This window comes from Scyliorhinus canicula, chromosome 15 (assembly GCF_902713615.1).
Source record: "Scyliorhinus canicula chromosome 15, sScyCan1.1, whole genome shotgun sequence".
Lineage (NCBI taxonomy): Eukaryota > Metazoa > Chordata > Chondrichthyes > Carcharhiniformes > Scyliorhinidae > Scyliorhinus > Scyliorhinus canicula.
Window position 1 is genome coordinate 85752649 of NC_052160.1, and position 16151 is coordinate 85768799.

The window sequence follows — 16151 nt, forward strand, 5'->3', positions numbered from 1 at the left end:
GTGTGGGCACGAGCCTGGGGGAGCTGGTGACGGCACCACTGCCGCTCCCTCCGATGAGGTACACTACGAGACCGGTGGTGGCGGCGACCCTCAAAATCTGGGGGCAATGGAGACGTCACAGGGGGGAGGTGGGGGCCTCGGTGTGGTCCCCGATACGTGAGAACCATCGGTTTGCCCCGGGAAAAATGGATGGGGGGTTCCGGAGCTGGTACAGGACGGGTGTTAGGAGGGTTGGGGACCTGTTCATCGATGGGAAGTTTGCGAGCCTTAGGGAACTGGAGGAGAAATTCGGGCTCCCCCCCGGAAACACCTTCCGATATATGCAGGTAAGGGCGTTCGTTAGGCGTCAGGCGGTGGAGTTCCCGCTGCTGCCGGAGCCCAGGGTTCAGGACAGGATGTTTTCGGGGGTGTGGGTTGGAGAGGGTAGGATTTCGTCAATTTACTAGTTGATACAGGAGGAGGAGGAGGCCTCGGTGGAGGAGTTAAAAGGTAAGTGGGAGGAGGAACTGGGGGAGGAGATCGATGAGGATACGTGGGCAACTGCCTTGGGAAGAGTAAATTCTTCCTCCTCTTGCTCCAGGCTTAGCCTGATACAATTTAAGGTACTGCACAGGGCGCATATGACCGGGGCAAGGCTGAGCCGGTTCTTTGGGAGTGAGGATAGGTGTGTGAGATGTTCGGGGGGGGTTCTGCAAACCATACCCACATGTTCTGGGCATGCCCAGCGTTAGAGGAGTTCTGGATGGGTGTAGCGAGGACGCTGTCAAAGGTGGTGAACTCCAGGGTTAAGCCAAGCTGGGGGCTTGCAATATTTGGGGTGTCAGATGAGCCGGGAGTGCAGGAGGCGAAAGAGGCCGGCATTCTGGCCTTTGCGTCCCTGGTAGTCCAGTGAAGGATTCTGCTTCAGTGGAAGGATGCGAGACCCCCAAGCGTGGAATCCTGGATTAATGACATGGTAGGATTTATTAAATTGGAGAAGATGAAATTTGCCTTAAGGGGATCTGTGCAAGGGTTCTTCAGGCGGTGGCAACCGTTCCTAGACTTCCTGGCGGAGCGTTAGGGGATGGTCAGTATCAGCAGCAACCCGTGGGGGGGGGGGGGGGGGGTGGTGGGTTTGTCTATGTTTGGTTGGGGATCTATTATTGTTTATTGGTTATTGTTCATTGCATTGTTTAGTTGTTTATTTATTTTTGCCGTTTCACTGTTCTGTTCAGGGGTGGGGGGGTTGTTTTTCTTTTATTTCTATTTTTCTTTTCTGTTATTTATGATGTAGAAATTTCGAATAAAAATAATTTTTTAAAAACACCCCTCAGGATATTAAAGGTTTTGATCAAGTCGCCTCTTCCTCTTCTAAACTCTAATGGTTCTAAACCTAACCAATCTAACCTTTCCTCAAAAGGTAACCTGCCCATTCCAGGAATTAGTACAGTAAACCTTCTCTGAACAGCTTCCAATGCATTTCCATCTTTCCTTAAATAAGGAGCCCAATTCTACACAGTACTCCAGATGTGGTCTCACCAATGCCCTGTGCAACTGAAGCAAAACCTCCCTAGTTTTGTCATCAATCCCCCTCACAATAAACAATAGAGCTCTGCAATCTCATCATTTAGAGAATAAACTCTTTTATTCTTCCTGCCAAAATGGACAGTTTCACATTTGCTGACATTTGCCAGATTTCTGTCCACTCACTTAACCTCTCTAGGACGTAGCCTCCTTACGTCCTCTCCACAATTTACTTTCCTACCTATCTTTGTGTAATCAGCAAATTTAGCGACCGCACCCTCAGTACCTTCATTCAAGTCATTTATATAAATTGTAAAAATTGAGGTCCCAGCACTGATCCCAGTGGCACACCACTCTCATTAATACCCATTTATGCCTACTCTCTATTTCCTGTTAACTAATCAATATTCAATTCATGCCAATATGTGAACCCCTACACTATGAGAACAGGCGTCGGAGTGTGGCAACAAGGTAATTTTCACAGGTACTTCATTGCAGTGTTATGTAAGCCTACTTGTGAGAATTATAAAGATTATTATCATTATTTCCCTGTAAAGTTTCCTAGAATTCATATCTGTAATGGGCTTGAATTAAATATTTAAACTATTGAAGAATGAAATTCCACATGGTTCAAAATAAAATGCCTACTGCCAATAGGCACTAACATTTTTCACTGAAAAAGCGGTTTCCTTGACTCAGATGATCAACACATCGGTTAACAAGGCAATAGCAGAATTCAAACAGATATGGTTCACACACTTTCTTACAGAACCGGCACCTCAAATTTTGCCACTACGCTCGTGAGAGCGCATGAGCTACCAGAACTTGAACCAAGTGAATTAATCTGGAATAGAGACTAGAAAAGAGAAGGCCAAGTACAGGAAAGGATCTTCAAAGGAATGAAATCAGACGGAATACCCGGCATCGACCAAGGCACGGGAAATGAGAACGGCAAACCCAGTCCAGCTGGCCTTACAGAGTCCTCCTCACTAACAGCTGGGGGCTTATGCCAAAATTGTGAGAGCTGTCTCATAGACTAGTCAAACAGCCGAACATAGTCATATTAACGGAGTCATACCTTACAGACAATATTCCAGACACAACCATCACCATTCTTGGGTCTGTCCTGTCCCATTGGTAGGACAGACCCTGCAGAGGTGTTCGCACTGTGGTATCCAGTCAGGAGAGACTTGTCCTCAGAGTCCTCAACATTGACTCTGGGTCCATAATATCTGCTGGCACCAGATCAAACACGGGCAAGGAATTACACAATATATGGTAGAACTCTTGTGAGTACTGTCAGGCAGAGGGATCTGGGCGTGCATGCCCACCGATCACTGAAAGTGGCAACGTGTATGGATAAGATGGTCAAGAAGGCATACGGCATGCTGGCCTTCATCGGTCAGCGCATTGAATATAAAAATTGCCAAGTCACGTAGCAGCTGCACAGGACCTTAGTTAGGCTTCATTTGGAAATTTGTGTACAATTCTGGACGCCACACTACCAGAAGGATGTGGATTCTTTGGAGAAGGTACAGAAGCAGTTTACTGGGATGTTGCCTGGTATGGAGGGCATTAGCTATGAGGAGAGGTTAGATAAACTTGGTCTATTCTCACTGGAACGACGGAGATTGAGAGGCGACCTGAGAGAGGTTTACAAGATGATGAGCAGCATGGAGAGAGTGGATAGTCAGATGCTCTTTTCTAGGGTAGGAGAGTAAAGTACTCGGGGATATAGGTTTAAAGTGCGTAGGGGAAAGTTTAGAACAGATATGCGAGGCAAGTATTTTTACACAGACGGTGATAAATATATGGAACTCGCTGCCTGGGGCAGTGGTGGGAGCAGGTACAATAGTGGCATTTACGGGACAATTAGACAAATATACGAATAAGGTGAAAATGGACGGATACGGACTTCGTAAGGGCAGTTTTAGTTCAGGCAGGTACCATGGTCGGCGCAGGCTTGGAGGGCCGAAGGGCCTGTTCCTGTGCAGTATTGTTCTTTGAAACCTCCTGGTGATAACCATGTATCATCACCCCACACAGCTGATGAATCAGTGCTCATCCATGTGGAACACCACTTGGAGGAAGCACTGAGGGTGGCAAGGGAACAGAATGCTCTCTGGACGGGGGCCTCAATGTCCACCACCAAGAGTTGCTTGGTAGTACCATTACAGACAGAGCTGGCTGGTTCCAAAGGACATAGCTGCTCGACTGGAAATGTGGCAGGTGGTGAGTGAACTAGACTGGGACTGCAGCAGGTGGTGAGGGAACTAGACTGGGACTGCAGCAGGTGGTGAGGGAACTAGACTGGGACTGCAGCAGGTAGTGAGGGAACTAGACTGGGACTGCAGCAGGTGGTGAGGGAACTAGACTGGGACTGCAGCATGTGGTGAGGGAACTAGACTGGGACTGCAGCAGGTGGTGAGGGAACTAGACTGGGACTGCAGCAGGTGGTGAGGGAACTAGACTGGGACTGCAGCAGGTAGTGAGGGAACTAGACTGGGACTGCAGCAGGTGGTGAGGGAACTAGACTGGGACTGCAGCAGGTGGTGAGTGAACTAGACTGGGACTGCAGCAGGTGGTGAGGGAACTAGACTGGGACTGCAGCAGGTGGTGAGGGAACTAGACTGGGACTGCAGCAGGTGGTGAGTGAACTAGACTGGGACTGCAGCAGGTGGTGAGGGAACTAGACTGGGACTGCAGCAGGTAGTGAGGGAACTAGACTGGGACTGCAGCAGGTGGTGAGTGAACTAGACTGGGACTGCAGCAGGTGGTGAGCGAACTAGACTGGGACTGCAGCAGGTGGTGAGGGAACTAGACTGGGACTGCAGCAGGTAGTGAGTGAACTAGACTGGGACTGCAGCAGGTGGTGAGGGAACTAGACTGGGACTGCAGCAGGTGGTGAGGGAACTAGACTGGGACTGCAGCAGGTGGTGAGGGAACTAGACTGGGACTGCAGCAGGTGGTGAGGGAACTAGACTGGGACTGCAGCAGGTGGTGAGGGAACTAGACTGGGACTGCAGCAGGTGGTGAGGGAACTAGACTGGGACTGCAGCAGGTAGTGAGGGAACTAGACTGGGACTGCAGCAGGTGGTGAGGGAACTAGACTGGGACTGCAGCAGGTGGTGAGGGAACTAGACTGGGACTGCAGCAGGTGGTGAGGGAACTAGACTGGGACTGCAGCAGGTGGTGAGGGAACTAGACTGGGACTGCAGCAGGTGGTGAGTGAACTAGACTGGGACTGCAGCAGGTGGTGAGGGAACTAGACTGGGACTGCAGCAGGTGGTGAGGGAACTAGACTGGGACTGCAGCAGGTGGTGAGGGAACTAGACTGGGACTGCAGCAGGTGGTGAGGGAACTAGACTGGGACTGCAGCAGGTGGTGAGGGAACTAGACTGGGACTGCAGCAGGTAGTGAGGGAACTAGACTGGGACTGCAGCAGGTAGTGAGGGAACTAGACTGGGACTGCAGCAGGTGGTGAGTGAACTAGACTGGGACTGCAGCAGGTGGTGAGGGAACTAGACTGGGACTGCAGCAGGTGGTGAGGGAACTAGACTGGGACTGCAGCAGGTGGTGAGGGAACTAGACTGGGACTGCAGCAGGTGGTGAGGGAACTAGACTGGGACTGCAGCAGGTGGTGAGGGAACTAGACTGGGACTGCAGCAGGTGGTGAGGGAACTAGACTGGGACTGCAGCAGGTGGTGAGGGAACTAGACTGGGACTGCAGCAGGTAGTGAGGGAACTACACTGGGACTGCAGCAGGTGGTGAGGGAACTAGACTGGGACTGCAGCAGGTAGTGAGGGAACTAGACTGGGACTGCAGCAGGTGGTGAGTGAACTAGACTGGGACTGCAGCAGGTGGTGAGGGAACTAGACTGGGACTGCAGCAGGTGGTGAGGGAACTAGACTGGGACTGCAGCAGGTGGTGAGTGAACTAGACTGGGACTGCAGCAGGTGGTGAGTGAACTAGACTGGGACTGCAGCAGGTGGTGAGTGAACTAGACTGGGACTGCAGCAGGTGGTGAGGGAACTAGACTGGGACTGCAGCAGGTAGTGAGGGAACTAGACTGGGACTGCAGCAGGTGGTGAGTGAACTAGACTGGGACTGCAGCAGGTGGTGAGGGAACTAGACTGGGACTGCAGCATGTGGTGAGGGAACTAGACTGGGACTGCAGCAGGTGGTGAGGGAACTAGACTGGGACTGCAGCAGGTGGTGAGGGAACTAGACTGGGACTGCAGCAGGTAGTGAGGGAACTAGACTGGGACTGCAGCAGGTGGTGAGGGAACTAGACTGGGACTGCAGCAGGTGGTGAGTGAACTAGACTGGGACTGCAGCAGGTGGTGAGGGAACTAGACTGGGACTGCAGCAGGTGGTGAGGGAACTAGACTGGGACTGCAGCAGGTGGTGAGTGAACTAGACTGGGACTGCAGCAGGTGGTGAGGGAACTAGACTGGGACTGCAGCAGGTAGTGAGGGAACTAGACTGGGACTGCAGCAGGTGGTGAGTGAACTAGACTGGGACTGCAGCAGGTGGTGAGCGAACTAGACTGGGACTGCAGCAGGTGGTGAGGGAACTAGACTGGGACTGCAGCAGGTGGTGAGTGAACTAGACTGGGACTGCAGCAGGTGGTGAGCGAACTAGACTGGGACTGCAGCAGGTGGTGAGGGAACTAGACTGGGACTGCAGCAGGTGGTGAGCGAACTAGACTGGGACTGCAGCAGGTGGTGAGGGAACCAACAAGAGGGAAAAACATACTTGATCTCATCCTCACCAAGCTGCCTGCTACAGATGCATCTGTCCATGACAGTACCGGTATGAGTGATCATAGCGCAGTCCTTGTAGAGATAAAGTCCTAACTTCACACTGAGGACACCTTCCATCATTTTGTGTGCACTACCACTGTGCTAAATGGACTTCAAACAGATATAATATCTCAAGATTGGGCATCCATGGAGCTGTCAGTCATCATCAGCAGCAGAATTGTACTCAGCCACACTCTGCATCATCATGGCCCGGCATATCCCCCACTCTACCATAGAATTTACAGTGCAGAAGGAGGCCATTCGACCCATCGAGTCTGCACCGGCTCGTGGAAAGAGCACCCTACCCAAGGTTAACACCTCCACCCTATCCCCATAACCCAGTAACCCCACCCAACACTAAGGGCAATTTTGGACACTAAGGGCAATTTATCATGGCCAATCCACCTAACCTGCACATCTTTGGACTGTGGGAGGAAACCGGAGCACCCGGAGGAAACCCACGCACACACAGGGAGGATGTGCAGACTCCACACAGACAGTGACCCAAGCCAGAATCGAACCTGGGACCCTGGAGCTGTGAAGCGATTGTGCTATCCACAATGCTACCGTGCTACCATTACCACCAGGCTAGGGGATCAACCCTGGTTCAATGAGGAGTGCAGGAGGATATGCCAGGAGCAGAACCAGACATACCTAAAACTAAGGTGTAAAGCTGGTGAAGCCATAGCACAGGACTGTGCCGAACTGTATAAGCAGCAGGTAATAGATAAGCAATCCCACACAAACGCATCAGATCTGTCGTCCTTCCACATCCAGCCGTGAATGAGGAGGAGATCTTCAGGGTAGAGTCCTCGGCCCAACCATCTTCAGCAGCTTTATCATCAGCCTTTTTTCCCTCACAAGGTCGACAGTGGGGATGTTTGTTGATGACTGCACAATGGTCAGCACCATTTGTGATTCCTCAGATACTGAAGCAGTCATGTCCAAATGCAGCAAGAGCTGGACAATATCCTGCTTTGTGCCAAGAAAATGCCAGTCAATGTCCATCTTCTACAAGAGAGGATCTAACCAGCGCCCCTTGACAGTAAATGGCATTACCATCACTGAATCGCCGACCATCAACATCCTGGGGGTTCCCATTGAACAAAAACTGAACTGGACCAACCACTTAAATACTGTGGCAATAAGAGCAAATCCAAGGTTAGAAATCCTGCAGCGGGTAGCTCACCTCCTGACTCCCCAAAGCCTGTCCACCATCTACAAGGCACAAGTCAGGTGTATGACGGAATACTCCACTTGCCTGGATGACTGCAGCTCCAACAACACTCAAGAAGCTCGACACCATCTAGATTAAGGCAGCCTGTAGATTACTACCCCTTCTACATTCAAATCCTCCACCATCGATGCACAATGGCAGCAGTGTGTATCATCTGCAAGATGCACTGCAGGAACTCACCAAGATCCCTGAGGCAGCACCTTCCAAACCCATGACCACTACCATCCAGAAGGACAAGGGTAGCAGATACATGGGAACACCGTCACCTGGAAATTCCCCTCCAAGTCATTCACCATCCTGACTTGGAAATATATCACCGTTCCTTCGCTGTCATTGGATCAAAATCCTGGAATGTCCTCCCGAACAGTACTTTGCATGTGCTTACACATAGAACATAGAACAGTACAGCACAGAACAGTCCCTTCGGCCCTCGATGTTGTGCCGAGCAATGATCACCCTACTCAAACCCACGTATCCACCCTATATCCGTAACCCAACAACCCCCCCCTTAACCTTACTTTTTAGGACACTACGGGCAATTTAGCATGGCCAATCCACCTAACCCGCATATCTTTGGACTGTGGGAGGAAACCGGAGCACCCGGAGGAAACCTACGCACACATATCAGGAACTGCAGCGGTTCAAGAAGGCAGGTCACCACCATCTTAGGGGCAACTAGGGTAAGCAATAAATGCTGGCCTAGCCAGCGACACCCACAGCCCCTAAATAATAATGGAAAGAAGCAAACACATATCTACAAGAGGAAGACTATCAATCTCCTCGTGTCTGCGTGGGTCTCATCCCCACAACCCAATGATCTGCAGGTTAGGTGGATCATTCACACTAAATTGCCCCTTAATTGGAACAAAAATAATTGGGTACTCTAAATTTATATTTTAACAAAAGACTATCAATAGAATGGACTAACTGTACATATGATCAGGAAGATAATCGTAACAGAGAACTAATAGTCTTTCAAGATTTGCAAGCTGCTTCAAGAGAGTTCAGGAGAGAGCTTGGAGAAGCTGAATCAATGCAACTTCTGATAGAGATGAGAACACAGTTGGGGTGATGGTGAAATCACCACCCATGTGAACCACAGATGAAGGTAGAGTTTTGGGGAGGAGATGTAGTGTAAAGTATTGGAAATAAATTGGGCTTGATTCTCTGTTCCTGAGTCTAAGTGCTGACGCCAACGAAGGATCCGTGGAGTTCCACGTCAGAAATATCGGCGCCACATCCGCATCGATTCCACTACTGGTGAGGGGCTAGCACCGGCCGTGTGTGGACACCCGCCACACGAAAAACGGTTTTGGAATGGCCGGGTTTGTGAAGGGCTGACAAGCTGTAGCTGCGCGTACACTATACACCCCACACACACACCCATTCACACCCGAAAAGGTGGATGGCGCCGGATTTGCTCGACCGAGTACCCATCCACCCTGACCCCACAGCCCACCTCCTGACCGCCCCCCAGTACTCCACCCAGCCCTGGAAGAAGCCTCCCTGCCAGCGGCATGACTGTCGGAGAGTCTGGATACTGTCCGTACACCCTCTCTCTCTGCAGCCACATTCCAGGTTCAGGACTGTTGAGAGCATACGTGGACTGCGCCATTGGGAACTCGGCTCATCGGAGGCGGAGCATCGTGGGTGGGCCAATATTGAGATGCGAAAGTGGTTGCAACTATGCTTGGTGCGTGTCGCATGAATGCCTTTTTGGAGGTGGCGGAGCATCGCGATTTGGCGTAATACCGGTGCCTGCCACGATTTCGGCTTTGGTAGCTATTCTCCGCCTGATTGTCGTTCCCAATTTCGGCGTCAGCCAATGGAGAATCCCACCCATTTATTGGTAAATGTATATTCTACATCATTATTGATGTAAGATTACATGACAACTGAGCATGAAGAGAGATAGTTTTATGTAGAATATTGTGCTGAGTCTGTATTGTACCTAGTTCGTACAATGTTCAATAAACTATCAAATTTACCAATGGCATTGCCACCTGCATATCTGCTAATTCAGACAAATAATAACTACACTATCTAAGACCTACAATGATAATAACAGAAACCTGAAATCGGTCAGATCAACGATCCTGTTACCCTGACAGTGCAGGAACTCAAAAGATCTCTGAATTAGTTTGACGTCAGCCTCTTACAGGACCAAACCTCAGAAAGTTGAATATCAGGGGACCTGTTCCCTGGGGTCTACAGGTGTAAACTGGTTGAGATAAATTCTGTTGGCTACCTGGTTCGATTGGCAATGGTTTATCTGATGTTAGAATCCAATGTGTCAATCTCTGATACAGGCCTTTGGATTCCGCTATCTTCAACATGCCTTCACTGCCATCGATTCCATGGAAGTTCTTAAATCCCAGTTTCTGCAACTAAAGAAAAATACTTTTTCACATTAGGTTTTATTCATCAAGCCTCTGATTGTCCATTAGATTTGTCTCCTGTGGATTTTATCAAGCTCCACATGAAGGGTCAACTGTGTAACAGTGCCAGAATCTACGCAGCTTCACGATATGATCAGCAGGTCAGGACTTGAACACTTGCACCAATTACAAATAATTGAAAACAGATCGGTGAGAAAAATAAGTGTTTGTCTCTCTTGTGTTTTGTGTGGTTGGATTCTCCCTGTCACTGTTCCCATGGGTTCAAAAAGCGGTCCCATTAACAGCAAATGGAGCAGCTTGCTTTCCACCTGCACACGCCAAAACATACTGCAAGGGAGATTTCCCTGTGTCTGCACCCAGGTGAGCTGAAGTATCTGTGTGCATGGCCTACGCCAATGGTTATGGAGCTGGATTAACTTGCAGCTATTGTCAGTTCAAATCCCCACTGTGAAGAAAGAGAACTGAATTCAGTAACTTGCAAGTTGGCAACTGGAAGCTACTGACTAGCATCCAAACCAGGCAGTTCATTAATGCCAGAAGGGAAGGAAACCACTTTCTCTCACCCAGTCTGGCTCACACACTCCAGTCATGATTAACATTTTTTAATCGTGAAAAACTTTTAAAAGTTAGAGTACCCAATTATAATTTTTTTCCATTTAAGGGGCAGTTTGGCATGCCCGTCCACCTACCCAGCACATCTTTGGGTTGTGGGGGTGAGACCCACACAGACACGGCGAGAATGTGCAAACTCCACACGGACAGTGACCCGGGGCCGGTATTGAACCCAGATCCTCAGCGCCATAAGGTAACCACAGCGCCACCGTGATGCCCTCACAGTCATGATTGACATAATTAACACTAAAGCCCTGAGGGGAAACTGAGAAATAATTGTGAGATTTCCAGAGTTACTCACACCCTGAGTTTGAGAGTAATTTAAATATTTTGGAAAATAGTGTAGGTCAGAGCTCATTTCCATAAACAATCCGGCAGAGTGTTGGGATATTGAGACTGGCATTCATTGCTCAGCCACTCAAGACACAATGGACTGAACACCCTTCCTCTGTGCTGGACTATTCGATAATTCTGTGATGTTCCTGCAATAATTTAAATGGATGGATAGTTAAGTAGTTTCTTTATGTGTGCTCCAATCTTCCTGATTTTCTGATATGTTTCTTCCCAGATGTGGAAATGAACAGGAAGCATGGTCAATACAGGAGACTCTCTCCTAATACGTCAGCAACTAATAATCTGAGGGAGGAGCCAGCAATTTAATTCAAATACAAACATCCCAAAGGATTGGCTGGAATTATTTTGGCAGCTTCATTCGGGTTTAAGAGATAGAAATTTTTCTTTATTGTAAGTCATTTTGGAAAGCCCATCTCAGCCTATTTAACTCCAATGGAATTGCCACTTGAAGATTTTAGACAGATAAAAGGGTATTATCTTTCTGGAATATAGTGTGACCTTTGTCAGAGTATTTTAAGATGCTTGAGGGGAAGGTGTCACCTTCACTCACATCACAGTTTCTCTACCTCCGCCACATCAACAATAGCAACACGGATCATTAATAGGAAACAGAGGCCATCTAGAAACTTCTCACCATTGCACAGAACAATGAATGGTGAGAGCAGTTTGCACTGTGTCATGTGAGAGTACCTTTAAGAAATGAGTGTTTATAAATGGGTGTGTATATACATAACAGTAGTGAGAGTACCTTTAAGAAATGGGTGTTTATTACTGCTGTGTTGTCAGAGAATGGATGGAGCTGGGCTGTCTGTCAGCTTTTTACTTTCGTTTTAGGCTGTTTGCTGCAGGGTGTGTTTTAGTTCCGTTTTCAGAGCTGGATGGCTGCAGTCACAACCTGAAGGTGTATGAATCTCTCTGTAATCTAAAGACTGTAAATCGATCCAGGTGATTTAAACCTTATAATAGTAGTGACTTTAACCTGATGTGCTTCTGGTAAAAGGTGTTTTCAGTCATATGGATGTAAAAACAAAAGCTCAAAGGATTACTTAGTGTTGTATTCTTTGGGGGTTGTATTTGAATTGATGGTTGCTAAGATGTTCACTGTTTGTTTCAAAAAGGTAAACTTGAGTTCATAGAATAAACCTTGTTTTGCTTTAAAAGTTATTTTTCCAATTCTGCTGTACCACACCTGTAGAGTGGGCCATGTGCTCCCCATACCACAATCTATTAAAGTTGTGGGTCAGGTGAACTCCATGATACACTTTGGGGTTCTCGAAACCCTGGCCCAGAACAACTGGTTTACACCAATATCTGCATGGTATTTGAATACAGTTTAATCATCTCTTACCCCATCAGCCACTAGTCCTGTTCCACAAGGCACATCAAGGACCAGCGCATCCTCTCGATCTCCCAGATATACAGAGTCCACAGTTTCCACACTGAACCTGGGAGCCTGGTAATCCATCACACTCATGCACTGTGAGTAGAAAAAGATTTCATTCATGCAATCTGGTTACTCTGGACAGTCTGTATCTTAGAAAAGAGGATGAGAGAGGACTGATTGTGCAGCAGAAGCAGTAACTGCCTGAGCAGCAAGTGGCAGTGAGGCATGAAGAAGGTCAGAATGCTGGCAAACAGATCTACTGTAATGGCGGAACTATGGCCATAATATAGTGTATCCTGGATGGTGCAGCTATCTACAGTTGAGAGAAAGACATTGCCAGAGGCACCTTCAGGTATCCCTGGATGCAGTTGCACACATCCGCCAGCTTCTCCACAATGACCTGTGGCCCAGCATAGAAGAAACCCCATGCTGGTGACATTGAAGGTCACCACCACCCAAGGCTTCTTTGCCAGTTGCTCCTTCCAGTAGTCCACTGGAAACCTGTGCGGTATCTCCCAACCAGCGACACATGAGGGCATATTTGAGTTGACAGATCCCCTGTTCAGGAGAGTGATGAATTTCTCCAATTCCATCTGGATCCTGCAACCAGACTGCAAGAGCATTGGGGTCTCAGCAATCTCAGGCTCCCTGCAAGTGCAGGATGCTGTTGACTGCACTCATGTGGTATTGACAGCTCCCTGGCAACAGTCGATCACATTTCATCAACGGAAAAGTATTCCACAGGGGGGCACGGTGGCGCAGTGGTTAGCACTGCTACCTCACGGCGCCGAGGACTAGGATTCGATCCTAGCCCCAGGTCACTGTGATTGGAGTTTGCACATTCTCCCTGTGTCTGTGTGGGTCTGGCCCCCACAACCCAAAGATGTGCAAGGTAGGTGGGTAGGCCATCTTAAATTACCATGTTTACCATGGAACAAAAGAATTGGGTACTCTGAATTTATTTTTAAAAGGGAAGAAAAAGGTCAATTACTTCACTCATTGAACGTGCAGCTTATCATAGAATCATTGAATCCCTACGGTGCAGAAGGGTGCCATTCGGCCAATCGGGTCTCACCGACCCTCTGAAAGAGCAATCCGCCCAGGTCCACTGCCCAACCACAACCTATCCTCGCAACCTAACGTGCACATCCCTGGACACTAAGGGCCAATTTAGCACGGCCAATCCACCCAACCCGCACATCTTTGGGAGGAAACAGAAGCACCAGTGGAAATCCACACAGAAACTGAGAGAATGTGTAAACTCGACATAGACAGTCACCCAAGGCTGGAACTGATCCCGGGTTTCTGGCGTTGTGAGGCAACAGTGCTAACCACTGTGCCACAGTACCGCCCCAAGTAATAGGTGATTGGTGGTTTAATCCTTTGCACGTACCAAACTATTCTAATATGCAGAATCCTCACGCTAAATGCGCACCAGAACCTGCACAGCACTACGTTATCCCAGACCCCTGGCATCTGTCAGTGGAAATGAGATTTTTCCCAAGTGCTCATAAAGTCCTTCTGCATGACAACTTGAAATTAATAATAATTACTTATTGTCACAAGTAGGCTTCAATGAAGTTACTGTGAATAGCCCCTAGTCGCCACGTTCCGGCTCCTGTTCGGGGAGGCCAGAATTGAACCCGCGCTGCTGGCCTTGTTCTGCATTCCAAGCCAGCTGTTTAGCCCACTGTGCTAAACCCAAGGTAGACCCTTCAGAGTCTGTTTGAGCTGCTGATGCTTCACATGGATAGCCTGACAGTCCTTGCTATAGTCCAGCATATGACTCTCTTACCTCGTGCATTCAAACCCCTGTGCTTCATTGATATTGATGCACTTCAGGTGCAAGCCCTTGATGTGAGTTCCACTGACACCCTTGATGAGGAGATGTGCTCGTCTAATCTCCCTGCGAGGTCTGATAAAGGATTCGGGCAACTGAGCACACCTCTTAAATCCTACACTCAAATTGCTATTACATCAAGGTTAATTTCCCATGGCCTCCTTACCTGCTGCCTTCACCTGCATGTTAACTCAAAATGAAATATCAACAAGGAAGGCCATTAACAATTGGACATGGCCTTCACGGCTTCATCCAGATGTGTTTTGTAAATTAATTTACAGTATATGGGCATTGCTAGCTGGACCAGCATTTTCTGCCCATCCCTAATTGCCCTTGAGAAGGTGGTGATGAGCTGTAGTCCCCGAGATGTAGATACACCCAGAGCTGTGAGGGAGGGAATTCCAGGATTTTGACCCAGTAACAGTGAAGGAACAGCCGATATATTTCTGAGTCAGGATGGTGAGTGACTTGGTGGAGAACTTCCAGGTGGTGGTGTTCCCATGTGTCTGCTGTCCTTGTTCTTCTAGATGATAGCGGTCATCTGTTTGGAAGCTGCTGCTTAAGGTGCCTTAGTTCATTCCTGTAGTGCATCTTGCAGCTGGTACAGTTTGTGGATGGGGTGCCAATCAAGTGGACTGCTTCATCCTGGATGGTGACGAACTTCTTGAGTTTGTTGGAGCTGCAGGCAGGTGGAGGGTGTACCATCACACTCCTGACTTGTAACTTATAGATGGTGGATAGGCTTTCAGGAATCAGGAGGTGAGTTACTCAATGCAGGATTCATAGCCTCTGGCCTGCTTTCATAGCCGCAGTATCAATATGGCTAGTCCAGTTCAGCTTCTGATCAATGGTAACCCCCAGGATGTTGATTGTGGGGCTTCAGCGATGGTAATGCCATTGAATATCAAGGGATGATGGTTTGATCCTCTCTTGTAGGAGGTGGTCATTGTCTGACACTTGTGTGACGTAAATGTTACTTGCCACTTGTCAGCCCAAGCCTGAATATTGTCCAGGTTTTACTGCATTTGGACAGACTGCTTCAGTATCTGAGGAGTTACAAATGGTGCTGAACATTGTGCAGTCATCTGCAAACATCTCCACTTTTGACTTTATGGTGGAAGGAAGATCATTGATGAAGTATCTGAAGATGGTCGGGCCCAGGACACTACCCTGAGGAACTCCTGCAATGATGTCCTGGAAATGAGTTGATTGGCCTCAGACCATCACAACCATCTTCCTTTGTGCCAGGTGTGACTCCAACTAGTGGAGACCTTTCCGCCTGATTCCCCTAAATCCCAGTTTTTCTAAGGCTCCTCGGTGCCATACTCAGTTAAATGCTGTATTGATGTTAAGGGCCGTCACTCTTGCCTCACCTATGAAGTTCAGTCCCTTTGTCCATGTTTGAAGCAAGACTGTAATGAGGTCAGGAGCTGGGTGACCCTGGGGAACCCACACTGAACATCAATGAGCAGGTTATTGCTATGCATGTGTTCCTGACAGCATTGTTGATTACCCCTTCCATCACTTTATTGATGATCGAGAGTGACTGATGGGGTGGTTGGACCTTTCCTTTCTGGTAAGATCTTAACTGTACCAGCCTCCCCGAACAGGCGCCGGAATGTGGCGACTAGGGGCTTTTCACAGTAACTTCATTGAAGCCTACTCGTGACAATAAGCAATTTTCATTTTTCAGTTTTCAACTGATTTGTTGAGTTCCAAATTCCCCATCTACATCCAATAATTTTTAACTCCCTCACCTAACAAAGAATATATCTACCTCTGCCTTAAAAATATCAATGACCCCATCATCACTGCCTTCTGAGACAGAGTTGCAAACCTTTCCTCATCTATATACTAAAATGGCAACCTGTAATTTTAAAACAGTGTTCCCTAATTCTGGACTCTCCCACAAGACGAAAGATCCTTTCAGATTTCACCTTGTCAATACCGTTCAGGATCTTGTCTACTTCAATCAAGTTATCCCCTCACTCTTCTAAACTCCAGCATAAACAAGCC

The 16151-nt window shown here is 48.3% G+C and overlaps 1 protein-coding gene and 1 long non-coding RNA gene across 3 annotated transcripts in view; one reads left to right on the forward strand and one right to left on the reverse strand.

Annotated features, from left to right (window-relative positions):
* LOC119978547 (methyltransferase-like protein 27) overlaps positions 1–16151 on the reverse strand; it is a 53343-nt gene that overhangs the window by 17011 nt on the left and 20181 nt on the right. For both annotated transcript variants that reach the window (XM_038820272.1, XM_038820273.1), the window contains exons 3-4: positions 12260–12388; positions 9795–9933 (exon numbers count right to left, since the gene is read on the reverse strand). In XM_038820272.1, coding sequence (XP_038676200.1) covers positions 9795–9933; positions 12260–12388 — 268 coding nt within the window. The remainder of the gene's footprint in view (positions 1–9794; positions 9934–12259; positions 12389–16151) is intronic.
* Positions 1–16151, forward strand: part of LOC119978548 — a 46857-nt gene that overhangs the window by 10851 nt on the left and 19855 nt on the right. The gene's annotated exons all lie outside the window — the stretch shown is intronic.